The sequence below is a fragment of the Dryobates pubescens genome, chromosome 3, assembly GCF_014839835.1.
Source record: "Dryobates pubescens isolate bDryPub1 chromosome 3, bDryPub1.pri, whole genome shotgun sequence".
Classification (NCBI taxonomy): domain Eukaryota; kingdom Metazoa; phylum Chordata; class Aves; order Piciformes; family Picidae; genus Dryobates; species Dryobates pubescens.
Window position 1 is genome coordinate 32,162,931 of NC_071614.1, and position 23,978 is coordinate 32,186,908.

The 23,978-nt window shown below is 39.5% G+C and overlaps 1 protein-coding gene across 2 annotated transcripts in view; it reads left to right on the plus strand.

The window, feature by feature from the left end:
• The window catches only part of PTCHD4 (patched domain containing 4), an 83,913-nt gene that overhangs the window by 21,577 nt on the left and 38,358 nt on the right, over positions 1 to 23,978 (plus strand). For both annotated transcript variants that reach the window (XM_009905311.2, XM_054178524.1), the window contains exon 2: positions 3,437 to 3,917. In XM_009905311.2, the coding sequence (XP_009903613.2) occupies positions 3,437 to 3,917 (481 nt within the window). The remainder of the gene's footprint in view (positions 1 to 3,436; positions 3,918 to 23,978) is intronic.

Genomic DNA, 23,978 nt, shown 5'->3' on the forward strand with positions numbered 1-23,978 from the left:
AAAATAAAGACTCTTGCTTGTCTCCCGTTTAATATCAAATAGCACATGCCCTGGCGAGTGATCTGTATTTCATGCCATTTTAAAAGATGCTCAGATCTGGAGAGAATTGGCTGCCATCAGAATGGACAATGGCTCTTTTTGTCATCTTGGAAAGAAGACACTTTGAAGTTTTCATTAGAGGAGGAAAAGAAAAAAAAGGGGAAAAAAAAAGATGCCTGGGAATCTGAAATTCAGGGTCCAACCATACTAGTGATCTTGATAAAGACAATTATCATCCTGTAGTCATAGATCCTCTGGAGATACATGGTGTGGATGTCAAATGGTATACAACCAAGACGTATTATTACTAATCAATTCTCTGAGTTTGCTACACTCTTCTATGTAGAATATCAGAGAGTAGCAACATATGTATGCAAAATGTGTAAGGGATGTGTTGTCTGAAACAAGAAACTACTGTTACAAAATTAAAAACAGAATCATGCAGGCATATGTCAGGAAGGATGTGCTAATTAACAGCAGAAAGTGTTGTTGTTTTTTTTTTTCTTTTCCATTGAGGAACTAGGCAGAATGAGGGATCTTGTTCAAAACCTGCCTGGTCTTCAGGACTCATACAAGTCATTGTAGCCTCTTTTCCTTTCCCAAGCCTTAGGCTCAGACCAGAAGTTTAACATTGCCTTCTTTCGTCAAGGTGGTCCTGGAGGTCAACAGACTACTTGAGGTGATAAATAATGTCCCTGAAGTGTCCATGAGACAGCAAGACATAGTTTTTTGGCCCAGAGGCCTCTGGGAGATATTGAAAGTCATCTTGGTAGCATGGGGTCTTCATTTTTCCACACTTCAATCCCCATCTGTAAAATGGGATGAAATGCAATATTTTCCCCCATCTTTCTTCTGTCTTCCTTGCTGAGGTTGTAACCACTGCTGTGAGTGCATAGCACAACAGGACCTTTATTTATTCTAGAGCATTTGGCAAAGACAACATACAAGCTGTATTAGAAAGAGACCCCCATTCTCCCAAATGCTGTGGTGGCAGCTTCGTGTCCACACACTATAAATGGAGCAAAGGCAAAGCCCTAGCACAGATAGGAAGCAATCTGCCTTTGGAAGGAAAGGGACAGGCAAAATGACCTCAAAGCAATTCAGCATCTGTGATTTCCTTGATTCCATCTGAAAGCTTGCTCTCCATTTTGCTGACATATGAGCTGGGTGCCCTCTTGCACATCAGTGTAACAAATAGCTGTTATCTTCTGTTTCATGGGAGATACGGCAGGACATGATTTATTTGTGCCTGCTCTGTTGCCTCTCTTGAAATGTGGCCCTTGTACAGTGCACCTTTTGCAGGGGAAGGCAGATGGTCATCGCAAAGTTTCCCATAACCTCGCAGTGTGTGCCGCATAGTGAATCAATGAAACCTGAGTTACAGTCTATTGTCTGAGTTTGGAGCTGTGCTGCTAAAGTATCTTGCAGTGTCTGGAAGTGTCTGAATGTCAACACTGCATATATATTGAGGAAATATGACATTTTTCCCTAAAATTTCAAAGCAGTGCCAAAGGGGATTTTAAACTGCGAAGTTGCATCTGATGTGAGCAGGGTTTGCATTGCTCAAACCTTAACTACCAGCCTCAAAAGGTACCTTTTTTTGAGTATGTGAATGTTAATGTGTGACCTCTCCTTCAAAACAAACAAACAACAAACAAAGCAAGCAACCCTGAATCTAATAAAGATTCTAAGAAGAAATGCCAGACTAGGACTTTTTGAAGTCCAAACAGCAGCTGCTGCCCCTCTGTGCTAGCTGTCTCTGCTTATATGACATCTGCAATGAGGCTTCAGGTGAGCTGGCATTAGGCTGCAAATCACCTTTCACGTCAGTTTGTGCCAGGATGCCTCGCCAGAAACCATTATTTCAACGGGAAATAACAACTGGGAATAGGGAAAAAATGAACTTCAGAAAAGCACTTTGTCATGTTCCTTGGGCTGTGGCAGGCAAATGCTGAAAACTGTGTGAAGTCCTGCATGAGCACAGGCATAGGTAGAATATTCTCGGTGGGAGGATTACCTCCTTTACATACAAGAGACAAGGCAGGGTGAGTATACAAAACATTTTCAGTGCTGTCTCTTAATTTTTGATATTTATTTTCTCTCTGAGCAGACATGCTGGAAGCCATCTATATTTCATAAAGCCTGGTACCTTGTTTCCTTGATTTTTCCTTGGGATGGGAATCATTACAAGGAGCAGGTCTGGCAATTCCAGATGATGACCTGCATGTAGCAGAGGTGTTTCTAAAAATGGCTAATGTTGGATGTAATAGATGTTAAAAGTGTTTCCTTCAAGTACCTCTGGCCTTTTGCAGATGACTGCTTCCATGTGTGCGTGTAGGTCAGAGCATCTCCCAAATTCAAGCTGTCAGACAGTTCGTTCCCATAGCACATCTAGGCAAAGAACATTATCTCATGTGAACATGCTACTGCAAGATGTTTTATACATTACCTGGCTTGAGAATTTTACAGTTTACTAAATACAAGAGGAAAGAAATCTAAATGTTGTGCTTCAATTTGCAGGCAGAAATAAGCAAAATGTTATTTGGTGTGCAACAGACATTTAATGCCTGGGCTGATGTTTTTTTGGTGTTTTTTTGTTTGTTTTTTTATTGAAAGATTACTTCTCCTAGGACAGCTTTATCCAATTGACTGACTCTTCTTCCTCAGTTTGCAGCTGGGTTTGGTCTTCTCAATCCACATTAGAATAGCCAGAGTCTTAAAAGGAAGGATCTTCCGTTTTTTACATCCTAGCATACACCGAAATAAGTGAGACCAGAGTAAGGTTTATATTCTTGAAGTAAAAAAAATTAAATCCTGATACAAACCCATGAAATCTTAAGCAATTAAAAGAAGTCTGATTTTAATTATGTTTTACTAGAGTCACAGTAGCTAATAAACTTTGTGAATCTGTCTACATTTATATCTATATACTGAGGAATCAGATCTCATTTTCTATACATTTCCAACCTTCTAAAAGCCTTTCCAAAGTGTCAGGAGATCATAAATCTCCCAGAAATTGATCTGCATCTCAAACATTTCATATGCCAGTAATTGGAGCTTTGTTGTTGTCTATCAGAGTTAAAATGTGAGAAAGTGATTGTCTTCTTCAGGACAAGGAGCTTGCATGCACATTTCAGTCCCTGAACATCTGGGACTGAAATGAATACCTGAGCAGGCCCTGAACTGCAGCATGGAATTGCAAATGAGTCTATAATGAGTAAGAAACAGTTGTGGCAGGGAATAGGGACACATCTCAAAGCCCACTGAAGTAAATATTGTGAGTCTTATTGACTGCAGTGGCCTTTGAGGGGAGCTCGTGGCTTGTCTGTGAAAGGAAGGTAGTATCACATCTTATGCAGGATAACCAAATGGTCATCTTTTTTACTTTCTCTCCCAGGATGGAAGAAGCAGTTTTATTGGCCACCAGCTTGGAGGGGTCATGGAAGTACCAAACAGCAAGGACCAGAGAGTCAAATCAGCCCGAGCCATCCAAATCACTTACTACCTCCAAACGTATGGCTCTGTCACCCAGGACCTCATTGGGGAGAAATGGGAGAGTGAGTTCTGTAAACTGATGCACAAGATGCAGCTGGATCACCAAGATCTGCAGCTCTACTCACTAGCATCCTTTAGTCTCTGGAAGGACTTTCACCAGACAAGTCTCTTGGCCAGGGGCAAGATTTTGGTGAGCCTGATGTTGATTCTCCTGACTGCTACCCTCTCGAGCTCCATGAAGGACTGCCTGCGCAGCAAACCTTTCCTGGGACTCTTGGGAGTACTCACTATCTGTATTTCCAGTGTCACTGCGGCAGGGATATTTTTCATTACTGATGGAAAATATAATTCTACTCTGTTGGGAATCCCTTTCTTCGCTATGGGTAATTATTTATCTTCATAATAATAGGATTAACGGAGCTTAATGACAGGATTGTAAATTACATCCTGGGTTATAAAGTGCAGATTTTACCTTGAGTGAAAGTCTAAGTCATTTTCATCTTGTTAAATTGATCCGTGCCTTGCCAAAAGGGGGGGAAAAAAAAAAAGGAAACAAACCAAAGCAGTAGCAACAATAAAGCTCCAGCAATAAAGTTGCTGGAATCTCATCCAATATGAAAGAGGGGCAGTTTTATTGATCTCTGTTACAGAACGAAGGAGTAATTGTTATTGAAAACCAGTCAGTTCAGCACAGAAAATGGATATGTGTTGACCTGACTTTGATGGGAGGCCAGCCGAAAGAGTAAGTTAAAAGAGGAGGGTGCCGAGGAAGGAAAGATTTTAGCATTCTTCTCAAGGAGGGCTTCTCTTCCAGCTCTAAGGGGCAGAGGGGAATGGGTTGGTGTAAGAATAAGATTGATGGACTTTATCTCTGAAAGGAGATTACTGTTGTGGTGTTTGCCAGGCTGTAAGCAAGGGGGCCTGTCACTATCTGTAGTGCATAATCCCTCATTTTGTGAAGTCCCAGATCAGCTGCAGAGATTTCTTTTGTGTCACAGCCAGGCAGGGGAAGGTGCAGATGAAGAACAGGCATGAACACCAGCACTTTTAGCAGAAGAATTGTTTTCATTCTTTCTGTTCCCATTTCTGTTCCAAGTGCTTCTAGTGCATCTATGTGGTTAATGACTTTGATGGGAAGGTATATTGGAAAGGAAGAGGGAAGCATGCCCAAAATAACTTGCTGAGGCAGCACTCTTGGTACATTCACATATCAGTTGTCAGAGTTTCTCTGTATCATGAGACTGAACCCCAGAAATGACCCCCAGCAGTGGTAGCCCAGACCCAAAAACCTTCACTCTGTTTTTTTTTGACCTGTGAACAGAGGTCTTAATCTTCAACAGTTAATTTTCTAATTCCATTCAAATTTCTAGTACTCAAACTCAAATCCTGTGCTGCAGTGAGAGATAACTAAATATGCAAAGCCGCAAGATAAAGTCAAGGTTTGGAGAAGGATCTTACATTTTTCTTAAAAGCCTTAACCTTTAAAAAATGCCCCACATTTTCTTGCACTTTCCCTCAGGGAAAGACCTTTAGTTATATATATCCCCCATTCCCCTGCCTTCTATTTTGTCTGTTCTCTGATAATGCATCCATGTCACTAATGAAGGAGGCCAAGCCATGGTTTCTTCAGTCCTGCACCCAGCATCTTTGGATGATGTGGGAAGGAGTCGGGGGAGGTGGTTGGTCAAGATTCCAGAAGGAAAAGGGAGGCATGAAGGAAAAGATGGGTTCATGGTGGGTTCAGCCTCATCAACGTCTCTAATTTAATCTGCACTGCTTAATTGTGACAATGGCCCCTGGCATGGTCTTCCCTGTGCCAACCCTGTCAATGTTATGCACAGCTCTGTAGTTTAAGAGGACTTGATGGAAAGGAAGTGCTGAGAGGGGGAACAACAGCAGTAGGAGATTGTGACAGGGATGGACTCTGACCTGAGCAAGGGTAGGATTGATAAAAGGATGACAGTGAGGAAGGAGAGGCTGGTGCCGGTTAGTAAATTATGGTAACATACTCAGGAGCCCCAGCATGCAGAGACAAGAATGGGAGCTTCTGAAAGTAGAGTGGTTCACTTTCCCATCTAGGATGGTGGTAATCGAGGAGTTTGTTTGCTGTCTGCAGAAAAGTCATGTTTGTAACTTTCTGCTGTGTTTTGTGCTGTCATTCTTGTCCCAGCCACTGCCAAGAGCAAAAGAAAAAACAAACAAAAAAGGCAAACACAACCCCAAACCTGTCTTGAACTGAGATACTTGAACAACATCTTTATATAATTTTGAGTGATCTTCAGGTTAAAAAAGAAAACATACAAGTAACCTTCTACAGAAATTTAGTTCAGAAATCTCAGACTGAATCACAAATATCATTAGAGAACAGCTTGCAATGCCTGGGAACAGCTGCTGGTAAACATTAAACAATAGCTGTAGAGTTTGTTGATCGGGAAGTCTGAATTACCAAATTAGTTCTGGGTTATATCTTGCAAAGTGCCCTGTACCTTCAGTCCCAGAAAAGCGCCAGCTAATGAGACCTTCGTTTGCTGTGATATACCCAGAGCCTTAAAGACCCGTCTTCTGCAGAGGGCAGGGTTTTCTACCGTACCTGCACTTACCAAGAACTGGTGTGACACCTTAGAGGAGATCCTTTGAAGATCCCAAGACAGTTAATTCTGTAGATCAACACAAAATTCTGGCCCATGTTGTACCAGTGCCCCTTGCTGCTGGCACAGTACAAAGCAAACAATATATCAAATGAAAACTGAGTAAATATAGATGAGAAAGTATGCAAATTTGGGTTTCCCAGAATTAACAAATGGCAGATTTGAAAGGCAGCCTTTCGAAGTCAAGTTACATATGCTTAGAAACAAAAAAAGGAAAAACAAGCAGTAACAGTCACAAAGTGCCTGCAAGTGCAATGCTACACAGAGCACACAGGCAACGTTAATTCTGGAAGCTACTAATTTTATAACACTTCAGCCTGACGTTTTTGCAAAATGCCCATTTAAAGTACATTTGCCTAGTCAAAAAATAGACAGTTTCTTCCAACAGTAATGTTTCAAATTATTAATTTCAATGAAAATTCTGTGATGTTCTTCTGCCCTTGTTCTTCTCCTGCGGAGATGGCGGGATGCTGGCATCTGAATGGCAAGAGTAACCCTGGACTTGTACAAAGGTTTAGGTTCATAACTGCTCTTGCAGTGCAGAGCTTCTGTGGGTTTCAGGTCAGAGAAGCCTATAAAAAAGCAAAATGTTTAATATTTTGATAAATTTGGTCTGAGTGACCAACACATTAATTATTTACTGTAGTCCTGCTGTGAGGGAAATGGTCTGCTGGGATAAAGCATCCCTCTAATGTACTGGGGGAAAAGTATTAGCTCAGGCTGGCTTTTCTCTTCTTTATCCTTGAAGGTGGAAAACTTCACTGTAAAGTTAGGTATGAGGAAAGTGGTGGGAAATCCTACTTGCTCTGACTGCCCTCTTTCTGATGCCACGGTCATCTCACAGCTGTCTCAGGTAAACCAGTTTCACCAGTACAGCGTTTACCACTGCATTTTTTGAGTTAGTGAGGAGCAACTCTTCAGAAAGGTCCTTTGCAAAATAATGCTCTGGCTGCCAGGATCTCCCGCAAAGAGACTCAAGAGATGCTGATTTTTAGCTGTGCATAAACCAGACAGATGGCTAAATACAGTGAGTTAGAGAACATGGTCTTCTTTAGTCTCAGTGCTTCCTCCTTTAGGAAATTAACTGGACCTAGATGTTTTGTGTTTCTGGGTTTTTTGGGGTTTTGTTTGTTTGTTTTGGGCATTTTGTTTGTTTGTTTGTTTTAAGTTAAGTTTTAGTAACCACCATGTCGAATCAGAATACCTTGCATTTCTGTTCTGGGGCAATTACAAACTGCAGTTTCTTCTACAAGTTTGACACTAGAAGAGCTATCACCACTGGATGTGATTCAGGGAGGACACAGAGGGTCAAATTGTTGAATTTCAGGCTTGTTCTAGATGTCAGAAATGGACGAAGTTAGATGTTCACATCTGCCTTTCGTGTTTGGATTCACAACACATTTCAAAGGAATGTTATGTACGTGACATAATTATGGTTTCCCATGCCTAATCACCACTAATTAATGTAACCAGAAGGTTAACTGCATAATTGAGATATTATTGCTCCCATGATTTGCTTTTTAATGCACAGGAACCAGTCTGATATCACCAGAGAGATAACGATTTAACTCAGCTGAGGCTCTGACTGTATGTCTTTAAATTCAGGTCTATTCATTCTATTTCACATTATAATTATTTTTGACCAGCCCATGAAGTACCTCATTGTATGGTTTAGTGGAAATCTTATGTTAAACATGTAACTACAGTGTCATTAGAGTGGAATTATGCTTTTTGCATTATACAGTATAAATATTTCTTAGCAGGATGAATTCACAGTAGACATGAGGAATATTTTCTGACTTTTGTAAGTCCAAACCATGAAGGCCTTAAGATCTTCATGAGAAGGTTTTTTTTTTCCATTGAGTCTACAGAGAAGACTAAGCTCAAAGCCCTACAACACATTGCATATTATTACTAATGTTACCAATAACAACACTGTTAGCATTAGTGTAATAAGAGATACAAAAGCTTTAGGAAGCAATAGGCTACTTCTTTCCAGCACCAACTCCATACCTGATGTAAGAGTGCAAGATGGGTGACAGTGCAGACTTTTCTGTTAAAGCTCCCAGTTACTTTTTGCCTTGAATTATTTAAATAGAAGAAGGAAGCAAGGCAAAATGCAGACAGGACTCCAGGAAGCTATTAGTATTTCAGACAGAAGGAATCTGACCTCTTTCAAATGGCAGTTGTTAAAACAATGGCTAGTAATCTCCTTTAAGTAAATTTGAGATGTCACAGTATTGCCATTAGTGGTAGAGCTGTGGAAAACTACAGAAAAAAAAGTCCTACTGCAGATGAGGAAATTATAATTATTCTTTTTTTTAATCTTGGAAGACAAATGTGAGTGCTAAAGTGCATGCTATTGCTAGTTTACCTGCACATGAAGTATCACAGTAGTTCCAATGTTTGCTTCAAGCAGTGGACTTTCTGATTACAACTGCAACTTAAAAATATTTCAGAATTGACTGTGACTTTGGTTTTGTCCTTTTGATGCAGCAGTAAAGGAAATCCCATATGAATCTCATATTATATGATCATCACCTACCTGTATGAAGAGCAAGACAATGACTCTTTAGAGCAAAGAGAACTACTGCTATAAACTGCCACCACTCCATGCCATAGAAATAAAGTGAATCAGTCATTTTAGATATTATGGCAGTTCACATTCCCCAGCGACTCAATAGATCATTAAAGACTTGAAAATACCTTGACCTTACTGAGAAAATGTCCATTTTTTACTTTTATCGTGAGAAGCGAACATTAAAAAAACTCCAAAACACAAACAACAACAACAAATCCCAAACAAAAAAACCCAAAACAAAACCAATCAAAAACCAACCAAAAAAAACCCAAACAAAACAAAACCCCAAAACACCAAACACCTATGGAACAGAAGGAGAGAAAAATGGAGGTGTAAAAATGTTCTAAAAAATTGGATGGACAGATAACATGGATAATCATATGCATGGTTTTAAACATTCTCCATAGTTGATTTCCCAATGACCTGGTATAGTCCCTAGTAAGTCTATTCCTAGTTGCAGAGGGCTGGGTGTTTTTATTTCTGTATGAAAGGATAACATCCCCAGTATAGTCTTTACTGTATTTTGAGGAGAAGACAAAAGCATGTCTGGAATAGTCTGTTACACTCAGACCTGGCCCTGCAGCCGTGTCCTCGAGCTGCCATGTTTAAGAAGAGGCAACAGGGCTGAGGTTGTCTTCAAACATAGGTGAAATGAAGATATTTCTTCTTGGGTCCCTTGGGCCTTCTCATGCCTGTCAGAAAGAGGTGCAAGAAGCACAGCCGGCCTCAGTCCTAACAACAATGTTTGTAGTACCTAACTTCTGGTGTCCAAATTCCCCTCTCTGAACTGAGGTGGCACCGTATCAATTTTATTTGCAAGCTGTAGAAAGAAATAGGCAACTCCAAAGTAATTTGGACCAACACTTAGTACATATTTGTCATGTTAATCTCTGTAAGGTCCTACCCATCTCTGAAAACACAAGGGTGACTGCTTAGACTTTAACACATAAGGTTATAAACATAAGCCCTAAGTTTTATATGCATATATGTATAACAGCACATATGCATAAACTGGACTTGAATCTCTTACAGATTGACTTCTAACTCCTCTTTTCAGGTAGAGACTTGCAGAAGGTCTTTTATCAACTCAAGTGTCCTCATCCCTTAAGGCAATTTCTCCAATTCAGGCAGTAAATCTGCAGCTCTGCAGGCCAGTGATTATGAGGCTCAGCTCAGGCTGAAGCATTCATCCTAGAATCATTGCCCAAACACTGACTCTCAGTATCAGGTTCTCCACAACAGACCAAATACAACAGACATTGGAAGGGTTTGAGAACAGTCAGCTAAACTCTTCCTTCCAGTGGGAACTCAACCCAATTGTCCAAAGTGGAGTCTCCAAATATAGTTGTCTTTAATTGTTATTGTTATTTAAACGTCTTCCTCAGCTCTTCATCTGCAGCTAACAAACTGGTGGCTGTCATTTGAGATGCTTATTTGCTGCAAGCATTGCTACAATCCTTTGGAAAAATGATAGAGAAAAAGAGCATGTTTTGAGCAAAAAATGTCAAAGGCTAAAAGGAATGGTTTTCTTTTGCACTTAATTTGTGTTTAGTACTTTTAATCAATACACAAATTATATTCAGATAGTAAAGGATGTTTCCTTTTCAAGTGCCTCACGCATTTGTCTGAATGTCTTGTGCTTTCCTTTTTCTACCCTTTCATGGCAGTGCTCATTCCTGTGACTGGGTTGTTTAAGGTTCTTTATGGGATTCAACTTTTTTTTTTTGCGTGTTGATCAAATTCAGCAGGAGTTCTGTTCCCTGCACTTAGTATGTATCAATGCACATCACATTTACATCTGGCTCATTTGGGCTGGAAAGGAGCTACATCATGGCAGAAATGATTTAGCTCCACGTGTATCATCCCTAATAGGGCAATGCCAAATCCAGCCTGAATAGCACCGTCGCTAGCAATTCCATAACCTGTCTCGACAGCTTGTTCCGGTGCTTAAACAGCCATACATTTATAAAGGTATTTCTTCATATTTTCACTGCTGCAGCTTATGTCTATAACTTCAGTCTGTCTGGCCTGACTGTGGAGTTTAATTTTTCACAGTATCTATGTATTTGCAAATACTTTTAGGATACTTTCAGCTGGATATAATTTCCTACCAGTTGTTTTTCCCAGTTGTTTTGCTGTTACTATTTCTCTTTCCTGTGAGCTCCATCCATAGGGGGAAATTGAGGGCAGCTTCTGGTCTCTTCTGGAACACTATGGAACTATCTGCAGGAAGGAACAGATATGGGGGTAGGTTGAGAATATGTCCTGTGGTCTTTGGTGTGGTGGGAAAATGCAGTCTTACATTGTCCTTTCTTTACCGCTTGGAAGCAAAGGTAGGCTCGACTATCGGAGGAAGCATAGAGTTAATGATCCTGTGCTCTATTAAGCACATTGTTGACACACCTTAGGTATTGCAGAAAAAATAAAAAATATGCCTGTGTTTTTAAAGCAAAAATGAAAGGCAGTAAATGCATTTACTTTCTTCTGGAATAGATTTTGTGTGCAAACAGCCCCTGGAACACAATTGCAAGATATGGGTTGTGCCTCAGAATTCAACTTGATTCAGACAGGGCTGGACTTTACACTGCTAGCTAGAACAACTTTCTTATTTTGCATAACACTGCAACACTAAAACATAATAGTAAGGAAAGAGTACAAAAATTAATAACCATGGTCAAAAGCCCAGTTAAAAAATGGATACAGAGAGATTTTGCTGGTGAAGAAATTTTCCCATAGCTGCCCTCTTTCAGTCTGATAATTTTCCCCAGAAGAGGTAGGAAAAGGATACAGAACATTTGTCAAACGATCTAAATCAATATTTATCTGCTATATTAATCTACAATGTCAAAAACTTTGCATAGAATTAAAGGCTTAAAGAGTCTATTGCAAATACAAAACCAACTAAAAAGACCTAACTCAATATTGTATCATTTATATGTCTTCCTCTGTGAAACCACTAACCAACTGAGGCTTTAATAATTCAGTTTTATCCTTCCATTTCTGGTTCTTTTTTTTCACTCCATTTCTTTCCCATGAAGTGACTTCTTCTCTCTGGTGGGATAACTGCCTGCAGTAATATACAGCATGATGAAGCCACTCTGGCTCAGGGCTCATTACTCCATGAGTGGCAAAAAATGATAGCAGCAAACTTCTATGTCTTCCATGTCTTCCATGTCACTGGCATATGCCTGTGTTACTGGCCTTCAGGCAAAGGTATACTGAGGTATTATAGCTGTGACTTTCCAGCTGAAGCAGGTTCTGTCTCATCCATGCTTGCCTAACTGAGAGAAGAAGAAAGAAATGTTATTTTGGATGCACAAAGTGGTATTGAGAGATGCAGCCAGATAAGGTGAAGGCACAGGGCTGCAAGTGGGATGAAAACCTCAGGCCTTTGCAGCATTGGATCACTAAAGGCACTCTTTTTGTTCTGCAAGAGTGGGCATGCTGTCTTCATTGTCTTGGCTAAATTTCAGTGTGGATAATTGCATTTCTATCTTCTTCAAATTGTTCCTGCTTGCAGGTTAGATGCAGTGCTGGTGAGCACTGCCTGTCTCGAAGTACTGTGCATCTGGTGCTCTATTGAGCAGATGCTGGTTTTCACCCAGACGTGGCTGTGCTTCACTGATGAATGCAATAACACATTGTGTGGCTCAGCACCCCCTAAAATCATATTGCATTCCCTGAAAATAGCTCTGTCTTGGCATGTTGTCATTGCATTTCCCAGCAGCAATCTGTGGTACTTCAGCACTAGGGACTTTTATTGCCCATACTCTATACTCTTGAAGTCTAAGGAAGAAAAGCATTTCTCTAAAGTCTAATATGACACTTAGACTTGTCTAATCCATACCTCCCAGCTCATACAATTGCAAATTTGCCACAGGCATTTTAAGTTCTGTAGCTTTCCCTGTTTTCAAGAACTCCATTGCTGTTGATATCTTGCATGTAAAGAAAACTGTTTTACTAGCACATCCATTAAAACAATTAGTGTGATGCCATTTTGCAAATTTTAGACTAGTCAGGATGTAGTCTACTACAAGGAGCACTTGCATTGCTTTATAAAGAGGACCAAATGGCAGATTGCCTTACACCTGGTGAGATCCTACCAGGTGAAATTTTCTGTGTTTCTTTAAGTTTCTAGTTAATATTTTCACTTTTACTGAGAAATTAATACCCTCCAGAGAGCACAGAGGGTTGCCAAAGCTGAAGGCAAAGAGGTATTCTGCATACCAAGCACAGGGTAATGAAACCTTTTGTCCTATGGTAACTTAAAACAATGTAACACAAAGTTTTCAGTTAAGGCAATTTAAACTTTCTGAAAGTAGACTGAGAACCCTGGGAACAGAAAGTCTGTTTGTGTTTAGAACAGATACCAAAGCAAAAAGAAACTGTAAAGACCAAAACCAAACTCTTCTAATGTATAATCTTCTCATGGGAGCAGTTGAAAGAGAAAAGGACCCCACAGGAGATATGCAAACTACACTACTGAAAACACTGTCAGAAAGCACAGTGTTCGGGTTGTACAAGAACTGAATATGTTAGGCAAAAAAAAGTTCAAATATCCATCCTATTACACTTCCAGTCAACTTAAAGACACTACATTTAGGAGTAGAAGCTGCTGGACTAATCTAGTCCTTGGTGATCTGCAGAATTGCAGCTCAGGGCATTTTGTAATCCCTTATGAGGGCTTTCAATGTCTCTCCCATCAGAGCTAAGAAACAGTAATATCTTTAACATGCAGTTAGCCTTCTTTTAAATGAATAACAGTGGCAGTATATTGAAGGAAAGGAGGCCTTACTAATCATAGATACAGATGTCCTACCTTTTTCTTATGTTATTTGAAGTCAGGCTCAACAACACAGCTAATGAAGCAAGTCTCGAAAGACCTCTTTTTACGTGGATTTTGACCTCTAATATATCTTCCCTGAGGGTAAAGTAACAGAATCTCTTCTTCCCTTAACAGTGTATGTAACTGTGTCACTGACCCTCTGATATCTTCAATAGGAAAATCAAGTGCACAGGTCCCTTTTGCACAGATATAAGACTAAATTGTTAGTAATTATTTTTATTTTCTGGTGGAGAGGATTGGATTAACTTTACACAACAAAACAAAGATGATGTTTCAGGATGAAAAATTTTAGCCTAACAGTTCTCTACTGAGTTTGGTGTATTAAGTAATAGGTGAAATTAAAAGGAAGCTTTAGGTCATCAAATCCACCTTCTTATGACTGCAAAGTCTTCATGCCAGGATGTCTTTAATCTGAAGCATAGAGGATGAGTTTCATTTCTGCTAACATTCAAATTCCAAAATTTGGGCACTTTTTCTAGTCTTTAGTGTGATTTCTCGTATCATTACAACAAGGAATCTAAGAATGACTGCCAGATCAAGCCAAGGCTTTATGTAACAAAGTACCCTATCTCTGGCAGTGTTTTGTCCTGCTGGCAAGAACAGCAGGACAGGGCAAGAGCACAGTTCCTAGACTATCCATCTGGTTCAGAGAGGCGTGGATAATGTCTCTGCACTTAGCAGCTCTTCTAGGATTTTGGTGCTTGCTTTTTTGCCATGTGACCTGCTAGTATCCACAAATTCATCTTAACTCCATGTTGTAAAGTGAGTTACCTCTCTGAAACAGTCATAACTATATCACCAGTTAGTTTCACTGATTGCTTTAGTTTTTGTGTAGGAAGAGAGAAAAGTGAATGTATCTTCCCTAAAGATTTTCCTCATGTTATTCATAGTTTTGTAATTGCCTCCTCCATTAGGCTGATGAGGTCCTATCTGTTTAAGTATCAGTCATATGAAGCCACTTTATATGGCTCTGGCCATGTTAGATTATGTTTGGATAACACATGGAACCCAAATTCTCTATAACATTTTGAAGAGACAACCCCAAATACATTTTGAGATATACAGATCATTAAAAGAAAAAAATAAGAAAAGGTTGTGCTGCTAGGAAGTGTAAATCTGCTCAAAGCCATATCATCCAGCTCATGTGCAAGTTTTTGGTATCCAGCAATGTACAGAGAAATACTCATTTCTCTCTCAGAGTTCCTTAAAAAGAAAGCTTTTCCCATGAGTAAGTGGGTCCCAGGTAAAAGGGATCAGCAGCTCTCTCTCCACATCCCTTTGTAAGGAATCTTGAGAGAGCAATGAGGTCACACTCAGCCTCTTTTTTCACCAAACTACACAATCACTGTATTCTCAGCTGCTCCTCACAAGACACACTTTCCAGGCTCATCACCAGCTTTGTTGCCCTCCTCTGAATGCAGCCAAGTGTCTTCAAGTTTCAATTCTAGTTTCACCAAAAGTCAGAGAAGTTAAAGACTTCTTTCTCATAAATTCATTGGAAAACAAATTGTCAAAAATTATGCCATTGATCCTAATGTAGGGAAATTTCATTTCCTAAGGAAAAGAAGGGATAAATATTTCTACTTTTTAAAATTTTCAAGTTCTTTACTTATCACTCTAAATCTTTATTTTATTTTTCCTCTCAGAAAAAGGGAAATAGAGAAAAGCAGAAGAAAAAAAATGGGATATGATAAAATAAAGAAAGTAAAATATCCAGGAGTTCTTTTTGCTTTTTAAATTCTAAACATGCAGGAATTAATATAGAATCATAGAATCAACCAGGTTGGAAAAGACCCCAGAGATCAGCAAGTCCAACCTATTACCTAATACCTAACACCTCATGACAACTAAACCATGGCTACAAGTGCCACATCCAATCTTTTTTTGAACACCTTCAGGGATGGTAACTCCACCACCTCCCTGGGCAGCCCATTCACTGGCCAATTATTCTTTCAGTGAAGAACTCAACACACTTTAGTACTTAAAATATATTAATGAATAAAAAACCAAACAACTTTATATTCTAAAATCTTCATGTTAAAAATGATATCAACAAATATTTTAACATCCTAAATCAAATATTTACCTGGAAATGACCCAAGCTGGATGTAGCTCAGGGCAACCTGATCTAGTGTGAGGGGTCCCTGCCCATGGCAGGGGGGTTGGAACTAGATGATCCTTGAGGTCCCTTCCCGCTCTAAAAATTCAATGATTCTAAATAAACAGCAAATATTTTCCTATAGATTGCTCTTTAAGTGGTGCCATTATTACTTCCATTATGTCATAGAAAATAGGTCTTATTAAATAAAACTAGTTTTAAATTTTTTCTCACAGTTTTCCAGAGTAGAGAAACCAAGAAACCATGCTGGTGTGGTATATTCAGATAATGGTAGCTTTATTTACTCCTGCACAGCATTTTGATAAGTGCATTTATTTGTACTAAGTGAGATCATTGTAGTTTATATTAACTGTACTAATGAAATATTAATTTAAAAACACCTTTTTTTTCCTTTCAGGATGATATGAATAATCAGGCCCCAAATTTTTTTTTCCCTGCACTGTTCAGCACCTCTTCCCACATTCTGGAGTGGAAAGGAATCAATAGTAGTAAAATTCTCAGATAAGGCAAGGTTTGGCAGATAAAAATAAGGAAAATGCAGGGCAAGCAGATCATCAGGCAGGCATTCGTTTTGTCAACATGTGCTTCATCACAGCTAAGTGCTAGATTATGCACTGAGAAACAAAGAATGTGTTCACATTTGCAAGACGAGCAATTGTGTTCCCGGAAAGCAAAACAATGAGATCGGGGTGGATAATGCAGTGAATATGACTCCCTAGTGTGCTGCTCTTGTTAACATGGCAGGATGAAATTGCAAATGTGTGCTAGAGAAAGAACAGGAAGGTGACGTCAATTAGGTAAATCACTTTAGGAAAACACTAATTGGTATTTTGATTTGGATTCACCTGGTAAAATATAGATATCTGTCACACATGCAGTATATCCATGTGTAGTGGGTTGAGGGAAAGGCCCTCCCCCATGAAGAAGGAATAAAAAAAGGAATTAAAAAACCACGGCTAACCCAGTCGGAAAAGCAAAGGAATGTTGTATTTTACAAGCAATGGGAAAATGCAGGATATATATATGTGCAATATATATACAGAAATATACAGCAAAGAAAGATACAGGAACAAGACCCCCTCCTTCGGACAGAGGGGGGTTCCCCCCTGTACCCCCTTCTCCCCCCTACCTCCCTTTTTTCCCAAAGAGGGTTAGAGAGAGAAAAGGGCAGTAATTAAGGAAGAAAAAGTCTTAGTAGGCCTTCAAGCACATGCAGGATTAGCGCTTATCTTATCCAAGGTCGTTCTGGCTGGGTGCCCAGAAACAGACAGGCTGGAAGGGGTGAGCAAAGAGGAACTGAACAAGATTCCAACCTCACTACAACTTAAAGCAGCATTCTACCAATCTACCAATGAAATTCGTTTAGAGTACCACGTTTACAAAATATTCAGCCAGAGTGTCCCAGCACTGTCCCTTTCTTAAAGGCACAGCCTCAAACAGTCACACCATGGCACTGCTGAGCCCTTTCTGGATTATGCTTCAAAATGGACTGCAAAACCGGAGTCTTTCACTGGAAGGAGCACAACATTCATGTTGTTTTCAACAGCAGGCAGTTTTATAGGGCACATGGAGATGACATAAAAGATCCATTGTCTGGAAGCTGCAGTTAAACTACTTCACACCAGAATAATGGTGCAATTCTTTTACGCCAAAAGCAATTAACCACTATGATAATTTTTCTGGGTTTGATGGAATCTGCATGACTAGAAACTCTCAGGCTAAGACTGCATTTTGTGATGTACAGGCTATACCTCACAGACTGGAGTCTGGTACAGAAATGATAGGTTGCAATCGCCTTTTGACAGGCGATCGTAGTAGTGTTCCTTAGTCTTCTGTAACAGAAGAGCAGAAACTTTGTCTTCTGTCTGTGGGGGGAATAAGCTTTGCTTTCAATTACCCTAAATATTCATCTTCTCAACATTATCCCTCTATTTGTTTTTTATGTCTATCTTTAGGCAACTTCAGATAATTTTCTTTACTCATCAGACTCGTACAAATATTCTTACAAAAAAATCAAATATTCTTAATGTTCATAGCTCCATGTTATGTAACTTTTTTTTTCCAAGACTGATAATTAAAAACCAATCTGTTACTTAATGTAATTTGGTAAGACTCTCACAATACTACCAATAAATCAAAAAATCCAAAGTCACATAAAAACTTTCTTCTTAGTACACTTTATTAGGTGCCTGAACTCCACCAATCCATTTCATAAATACAAAGGTGTTGCTGTTTTGCTTCATCTTTTCCAGAACATTTCTAGCTTTTAGGCTCTCTAGAGCAGCCATTACTCATCTGGCAAATTCTTTCCAGGCCTGTATGTCTTTTTAATCATGTAAATCCAATGCATGTAAAATCACTGGAAATCTATTATTATTTGTATGTCTCACTGGCTTTTAGTAACTCCTATAACAGTAAGACTGCATGAGATGTTGCACCCCAAGGATTTTCTCTAGCCAAGCCATATTGCTTCTTTTCTGATAGTTTCATTTTCATATTACCTCTAGCTATATATCAGTCTTACCAACATCACTCTTCCATAAACCCACCCAGTGTCTCTACCTTGCGGCTACTGTGGAGTCCCAACAAAAAGCCATTGGAATGCTCTCATCTATTAAACTGCACATTGCCTCTCAGCACAGAGATTAATTTCACTTAGTTCTCTTTAACACTTATCTTTCCTTTTGCCTAGACGCAAAAGCTAGTTTCCATGGTTAACAGTTGCCATACTCTCTCTCTTAAGATGAGCATCATGATTAGTTTTTCACTTTTCTAGTCCTTTGACACCCCTTTTTGTCTTTCCAATACAAACTGGCAGCAATTAAGTGAATCTAGTCCCAGCCATCCTTCCCTTTACACTGGTATGGTAGAGACTGCGGCAGAGTATTTTGGCTTTATGAAATGCATTGAAGGAAGACATCTCAGTAAGAGTTGCAATTCAAGCTCTTCTTATCCAAGTCATAGCCCTTGCTCTTTAGCACACCCACTGGTTCTGTGATAATCACAATGTGGATTTCACAACAGCATAAAGCCCATATGCAGTGTTTCACATTGTAAAATAAGGCAAAAATGGACTACTTAGAGTTTTCTGTCATCACCAGCCATCCCTTTATGGTTTTCTTTTTTGTAGCTTGCATTCCTCAGATCACTGCTGGATACTGAATTTCCAGTATAGTCATTTATAACCATTCCAGTATAACCATCCAAACCGTTTGGGAACCTAGCACTTTCTGGAAATTGGAAAGGCTGCTTCATGCAATCTGTGTTTAGAATTACCAGCAGAAGGGAGCAATTTTTAAGGAAAATGGAAATAAAGCAGTTATATTGCTTTTGTCTTTTCTTCCTCTATTAAAGCAGTTTGACTTGCTGCTGGCCATCTCCTACAGATATTGTCATATTATTTCCTTGCTTCCACAGATTTATCTAATCATATATTTTTCTTCCACTCTATTTTTGCCTCATATACTCCAGGATTTCTGTGGCCTGTGTAGTTCAACCGTTTTTCTTTCTCCTGATTCCCCACAGCCTTATATGACCTTACTGTGGTCTTTCTTGTTTCTCTGTTTCCAGTCACAGTATTTGATTCCTATTTTCATCAAACATGACACATGACCACAAACTTCCTTTAACTGCATTGCAAATCTCTTCTTTGGTTCCTAAAGGATTCAGGATTACAGTATTTCCCCCCCTACCTTTTCTTCTTAGAGGCAGCATCACTGTAAATCCCTCTGTGCTAGCTGCATGCTGCATGCTCTGATAATCCCCAGATGAGGTGACATTGTCAAACCATAATCCATAGTCTCCTTGTTGCCTTTTCATATTTGCTAACTCTGTTCTTTTGATAGTCAAACACAATAATCATCCAACTGACAACGAAGGCCTCAGTTTATCTGCAGAGAGTGGCAGAGGATCCAAGCATCAAGTAAGGCTGCAAGGGAAATTTGCTCCAGATTCATCCCAGTAACCCTGCAATGTCTGCTACCTACTTGCCCAGGTACTGCTTTGTACTGTCTGCTCACACCAGATACTTGGATCAGGCTGACACAGTTCAGGAGTGTTGGGATGAAGCTGGGATTGGGACTATGATGAAGAGCACTCAAGGACCTGACTAGGTGGTACTTTGCTCTCAGCTTCCTGTCACCTTTTACCACATCTTTTGAAATTATCTCATTGCTCTTCAGAAAGTACATTAGTAAGATGACCTAGGCTGCACTGTTCATCTGCACTTCTTGGATTTTGATGGATTAAAATCCACCATGGGCTGCAGTAGCTGTGTTGCTAATTGACTAGGTGAGGTCTTTTCATGCTTTATCAGGGAGAGTTCAGCTCTTAGGTTTTAGTTCTCTCTCAGATCCTCATCTTTTTCATTCACAAATAGCCAAGTGCCTACAAGCAAGGACCTCCATTGACTAGAGGAAGCTCTGATAAGCCCTACAATGTCTGTGTCAGGAAGGACTTGTTGTTTTGGTTCTGGTATAAGCAGAAAATCAGGAGACTCAAGAAAAAGGAGAGCTTCTTGTACCAGATACTGCCAAAGTAAGATGTTTGTAACTCTCTGTTTAAAGAAAGCCACACAAATAAAATATAGGCTTTATAGTGAGACAAAATATGTATGTAGTGTGCCAGAGAAGGGGCTTCTCTAGTTCACCCTTTAACAGTCTTCCCTCTTCCCAAAACTCTTCTCAATAAATCAGTGTGGATATGGAAGAAACTGTTGGCTTTTCTCCCTGGCTTTTCGTTGTCATGGCTGAATTCACAGCATGAGTCTATCAAAGTCTCAAAATTGCCTCAGAAATTAATTTGTCTGGGATAGCTTGCAACAGATGTGCTGTTGGCTTCTACATTTATTATATCTCTGCTCATAGCAGGGGGGGTTGGAACTAGCTGATTCTTGAGGTCCCTTCTGACCCTAACAATTCTATGATTCTATGACAGCATGGCCCTGTTATGTATGATCCATTCTAGGCCCTAAGGAATTTGCAGCACAAACTCGCTATGGAGACTAAGAGAAGGTAGAACAGAAAGATTTGACCAAATTCACAGAGAAGATCTAGCTTTAGAAATTTAATGTGACCCTTGTGTCTTCCTTGCATAGTCTGATTTTGCACCGTGCCACCGAACAGATATAAAACATGGGTAGGAGTAACCATGGAAGAGACCAGATGTCTGCTTGGGAAGACATCCAGGACTTTCCATTACCACATGAAGAGAGAAGAATAAGCCACTCAAACTACTTTCTAATTCAATACTTGTGAATGAAACATTTTATCCCACTATAAAGCATTTATTTTTTGATAGATGCAACTGAACTCTGTTGGAATCGAGCCACAAGTTACTTTACTAAAGAGGGTGTTGCTGCAGAGGTAGAGGTGCATTGTGCCAGTGGGATATAGCTGTTTGCTTTATGTTTGGCCATAAGCCACCACAAAACTCTGTGAGAGGACTGAGACAGCTGCTGTAATGCTATATATGTCTATGCTATGCACTCTGGGACCTCCCTTCAAGTGCAGATTAGCATTTAAGGTGAAAGAGGATAAAGAAGGGAAGCAGCTTGCTCATCTGCTGGTCTGCAACCAGACAAACCACTCAAAGAGCTACAAGCAAGTAAGAATATCTATATCCTCTTAGGAGAGCCATAATGATATTGAGAAGGTCACAGTCTTTCTGAAAATATCTCAAACATCCTAGATGTTTGGCTGATAAAGGAGTAAAGAGGAAAACTCTTTTGCTCAATGAAAAGATAAATGAACAAGTGTATCAGACACAGTGCCAGCAGAATTGCTACAGGCGCCACCTTCACCAGAGAAATAGCATGAGCAATGACAAATAATTTTAATTATCCCTGACTGATATTGTCATTCTTCTGTTCAAGTATCTAGCTGAAGTCACAGCACAATTAACCTTGGCTGGGTTATAAGATCAGCAATGTCCTAAAGAGACACATGTGAGTAGGAAAATGATCTGAAAATCTTACCAGAAATTTTGCATATGGCATTTCACAGCTAAATACGAGTATTTATAAGAATTTTTAAAAGTGCAGAAGGTGAGATATAAGACCTGAGCCTTTGTAAGAGAACTTACTTTTGTGTCACAGAAGTACATCCAGAGTCATAAGCAGAATGAGGCTCAGGTACATATACATTCATGGTTACAAAGTGCTGGTGTACTATGTAATTAATCATTATTATAAAAATACTGTTGATTTGGTGCATTCTCCCTTAATGCACAGTTCAGCTATTGTATCCTTTCACATCTTTGCTTTCATCAAATCCTACTGGTAACCCAATACTGCTAGATCACCAAGAAACCATGTCCATAAGCACCACATCTATGTGTCTTTTAAATACATCCAGGGATGGAGGCCCCACCACTTCCCTAGACAGCCTGTTCCAGGGCTTGACAATCCTTTTGGTGAAAAAGTTTTACCCAGTGTCCAACCTTAACCTCCCCTGATGCAGCTTCAGGCCATTTCCTCTTGTCCTATTACTTGTTAATTGGGACAACAGACTGCCCCCACTTCATTATGACCTCCTTTAAGGGACTTGTAGAGATCCGTAAGGTCTTCTCAGCCTCATTTTCTCCAGATGAAACAAGTCCACTTCTCTCAGCTGCTCTTCATAAGATTTATTCTTATACAAGCCAGAATGCTATTTGCCTTCTTGGCCACCTGGGCACTTGGCTGGCTCATGTTCAGATAGCTGTCAACCAACAGTCCCAGGTGTTTTTCTGCTGGGCAGCTTTCCAGCCTCTCTTCCCCAAGCCTGTAGTTTTGCATGGGGTTGTTGTGACATAAAGAAGACATTGCCCTCCCAGAAAACACCATCAGGAAGTTTTACACAGCTTTTCCTGCATTGCATAGTTATTTAATGAAGATACTCTCTTTTTTCTGTCTTGGTGGCTGCCTGTCCCAGCAGACTGTTGATAAGGCTTTATCCAGTTTCATCCTTCTGCATTGCAATGTATTTAGGTGATGAAAAGCTTTAAAGTAACCTCTTAAACATGGATTGAAGCCAAATTTTCTCCTTTAAACATGTTTTGTTGAGTAGATAAGGTTAAAACCTGGAAAACTACTGATGAGGTTTTTGATCTGAGAACCAAGCCTGGAACAGAACAAGCAATCTTTATGTATTCTGCCAGTAGCAGCATCTTGCACAAAAATGGAACATCTAACTAATACAGAGGAAGTGTGGGAAGAAATAATTTAGATGAGTATGTGTCTTTGGATGAGTGAAGAGAATCAAGATTTTTTTTTCCTTCTTAGGACAGAAAAAAATAGCAACCAAACACTGGTCCTAAATCTGTTATCCATTCTGATGAAGTTTTGATGACTTAAGTTTTTCTTTGTGTTAGTTAAGATAGTTTTAATATCTTTCCATAAAAATAAATTTCTACTCTGACAGGAGAAAAGGCATAAATGGTATATTCTATGGAGCAGCTACTATAATTACACTGAAGTTATGATGAGTCTACAATATAAGCTGCATTGCAGTTAACATTGAGATACTTTTCATACCCATTTTCCACATAACTGACAGTTCATCTGTCTGATGAAGTGATCGATATTTTTTGTCCTCTATTTGTTTCTTGCTTAATAAGCACAGGCTTGGGCATAGGAGTAGTAACAAAAGCATTTTAGCCTACACATAGTTATACAGAAACAATGTCAGACTTGCAGCATAAACAAAATGCTTTCACTCTCTACAAGCAGTTATACATAGCAAAGTGTATGACCATGAATGTTTAACTGGTAAGTCTCGTAGCAATCAGATACTACAGTGGCAGATGTCATAGGGAGCCAAAGTCAGAGAGCTTAAAAAAGATTAGTGAGTCTTCTTTCAGCTGGCATATCAGCTCCATGGAAGAGTCTGTGCTCAAAAGATGCAGTTCATTCATTCTGATTCATTTTAAATAGAATACTCAAAAATGCAGATCACTATGCATCATATGGCATCTTAGATCATCTGAGTATTTTAACATAATTTCAACTTTAGCCTTCTGTCCTTCCAACACACCCTTAACTCCAGTTAAAGGAGCTGAGCAAGGAACAAGCTGAAAGCAGGAATCTTTGACTTGCAAATTAAAATTTGAGTCTGATAATCGATGAATTACAGTATCAGCATTGCTCTCTACTTTGAGCCAAAGGAAATAAAGATGCTAGGGTGGGGTTTTTTAATAACAATAAACATGGAGATCTAATTCCTTTTTATGCTGTGATCACATACAAAACACCTAATAAAAATAATTGCATTA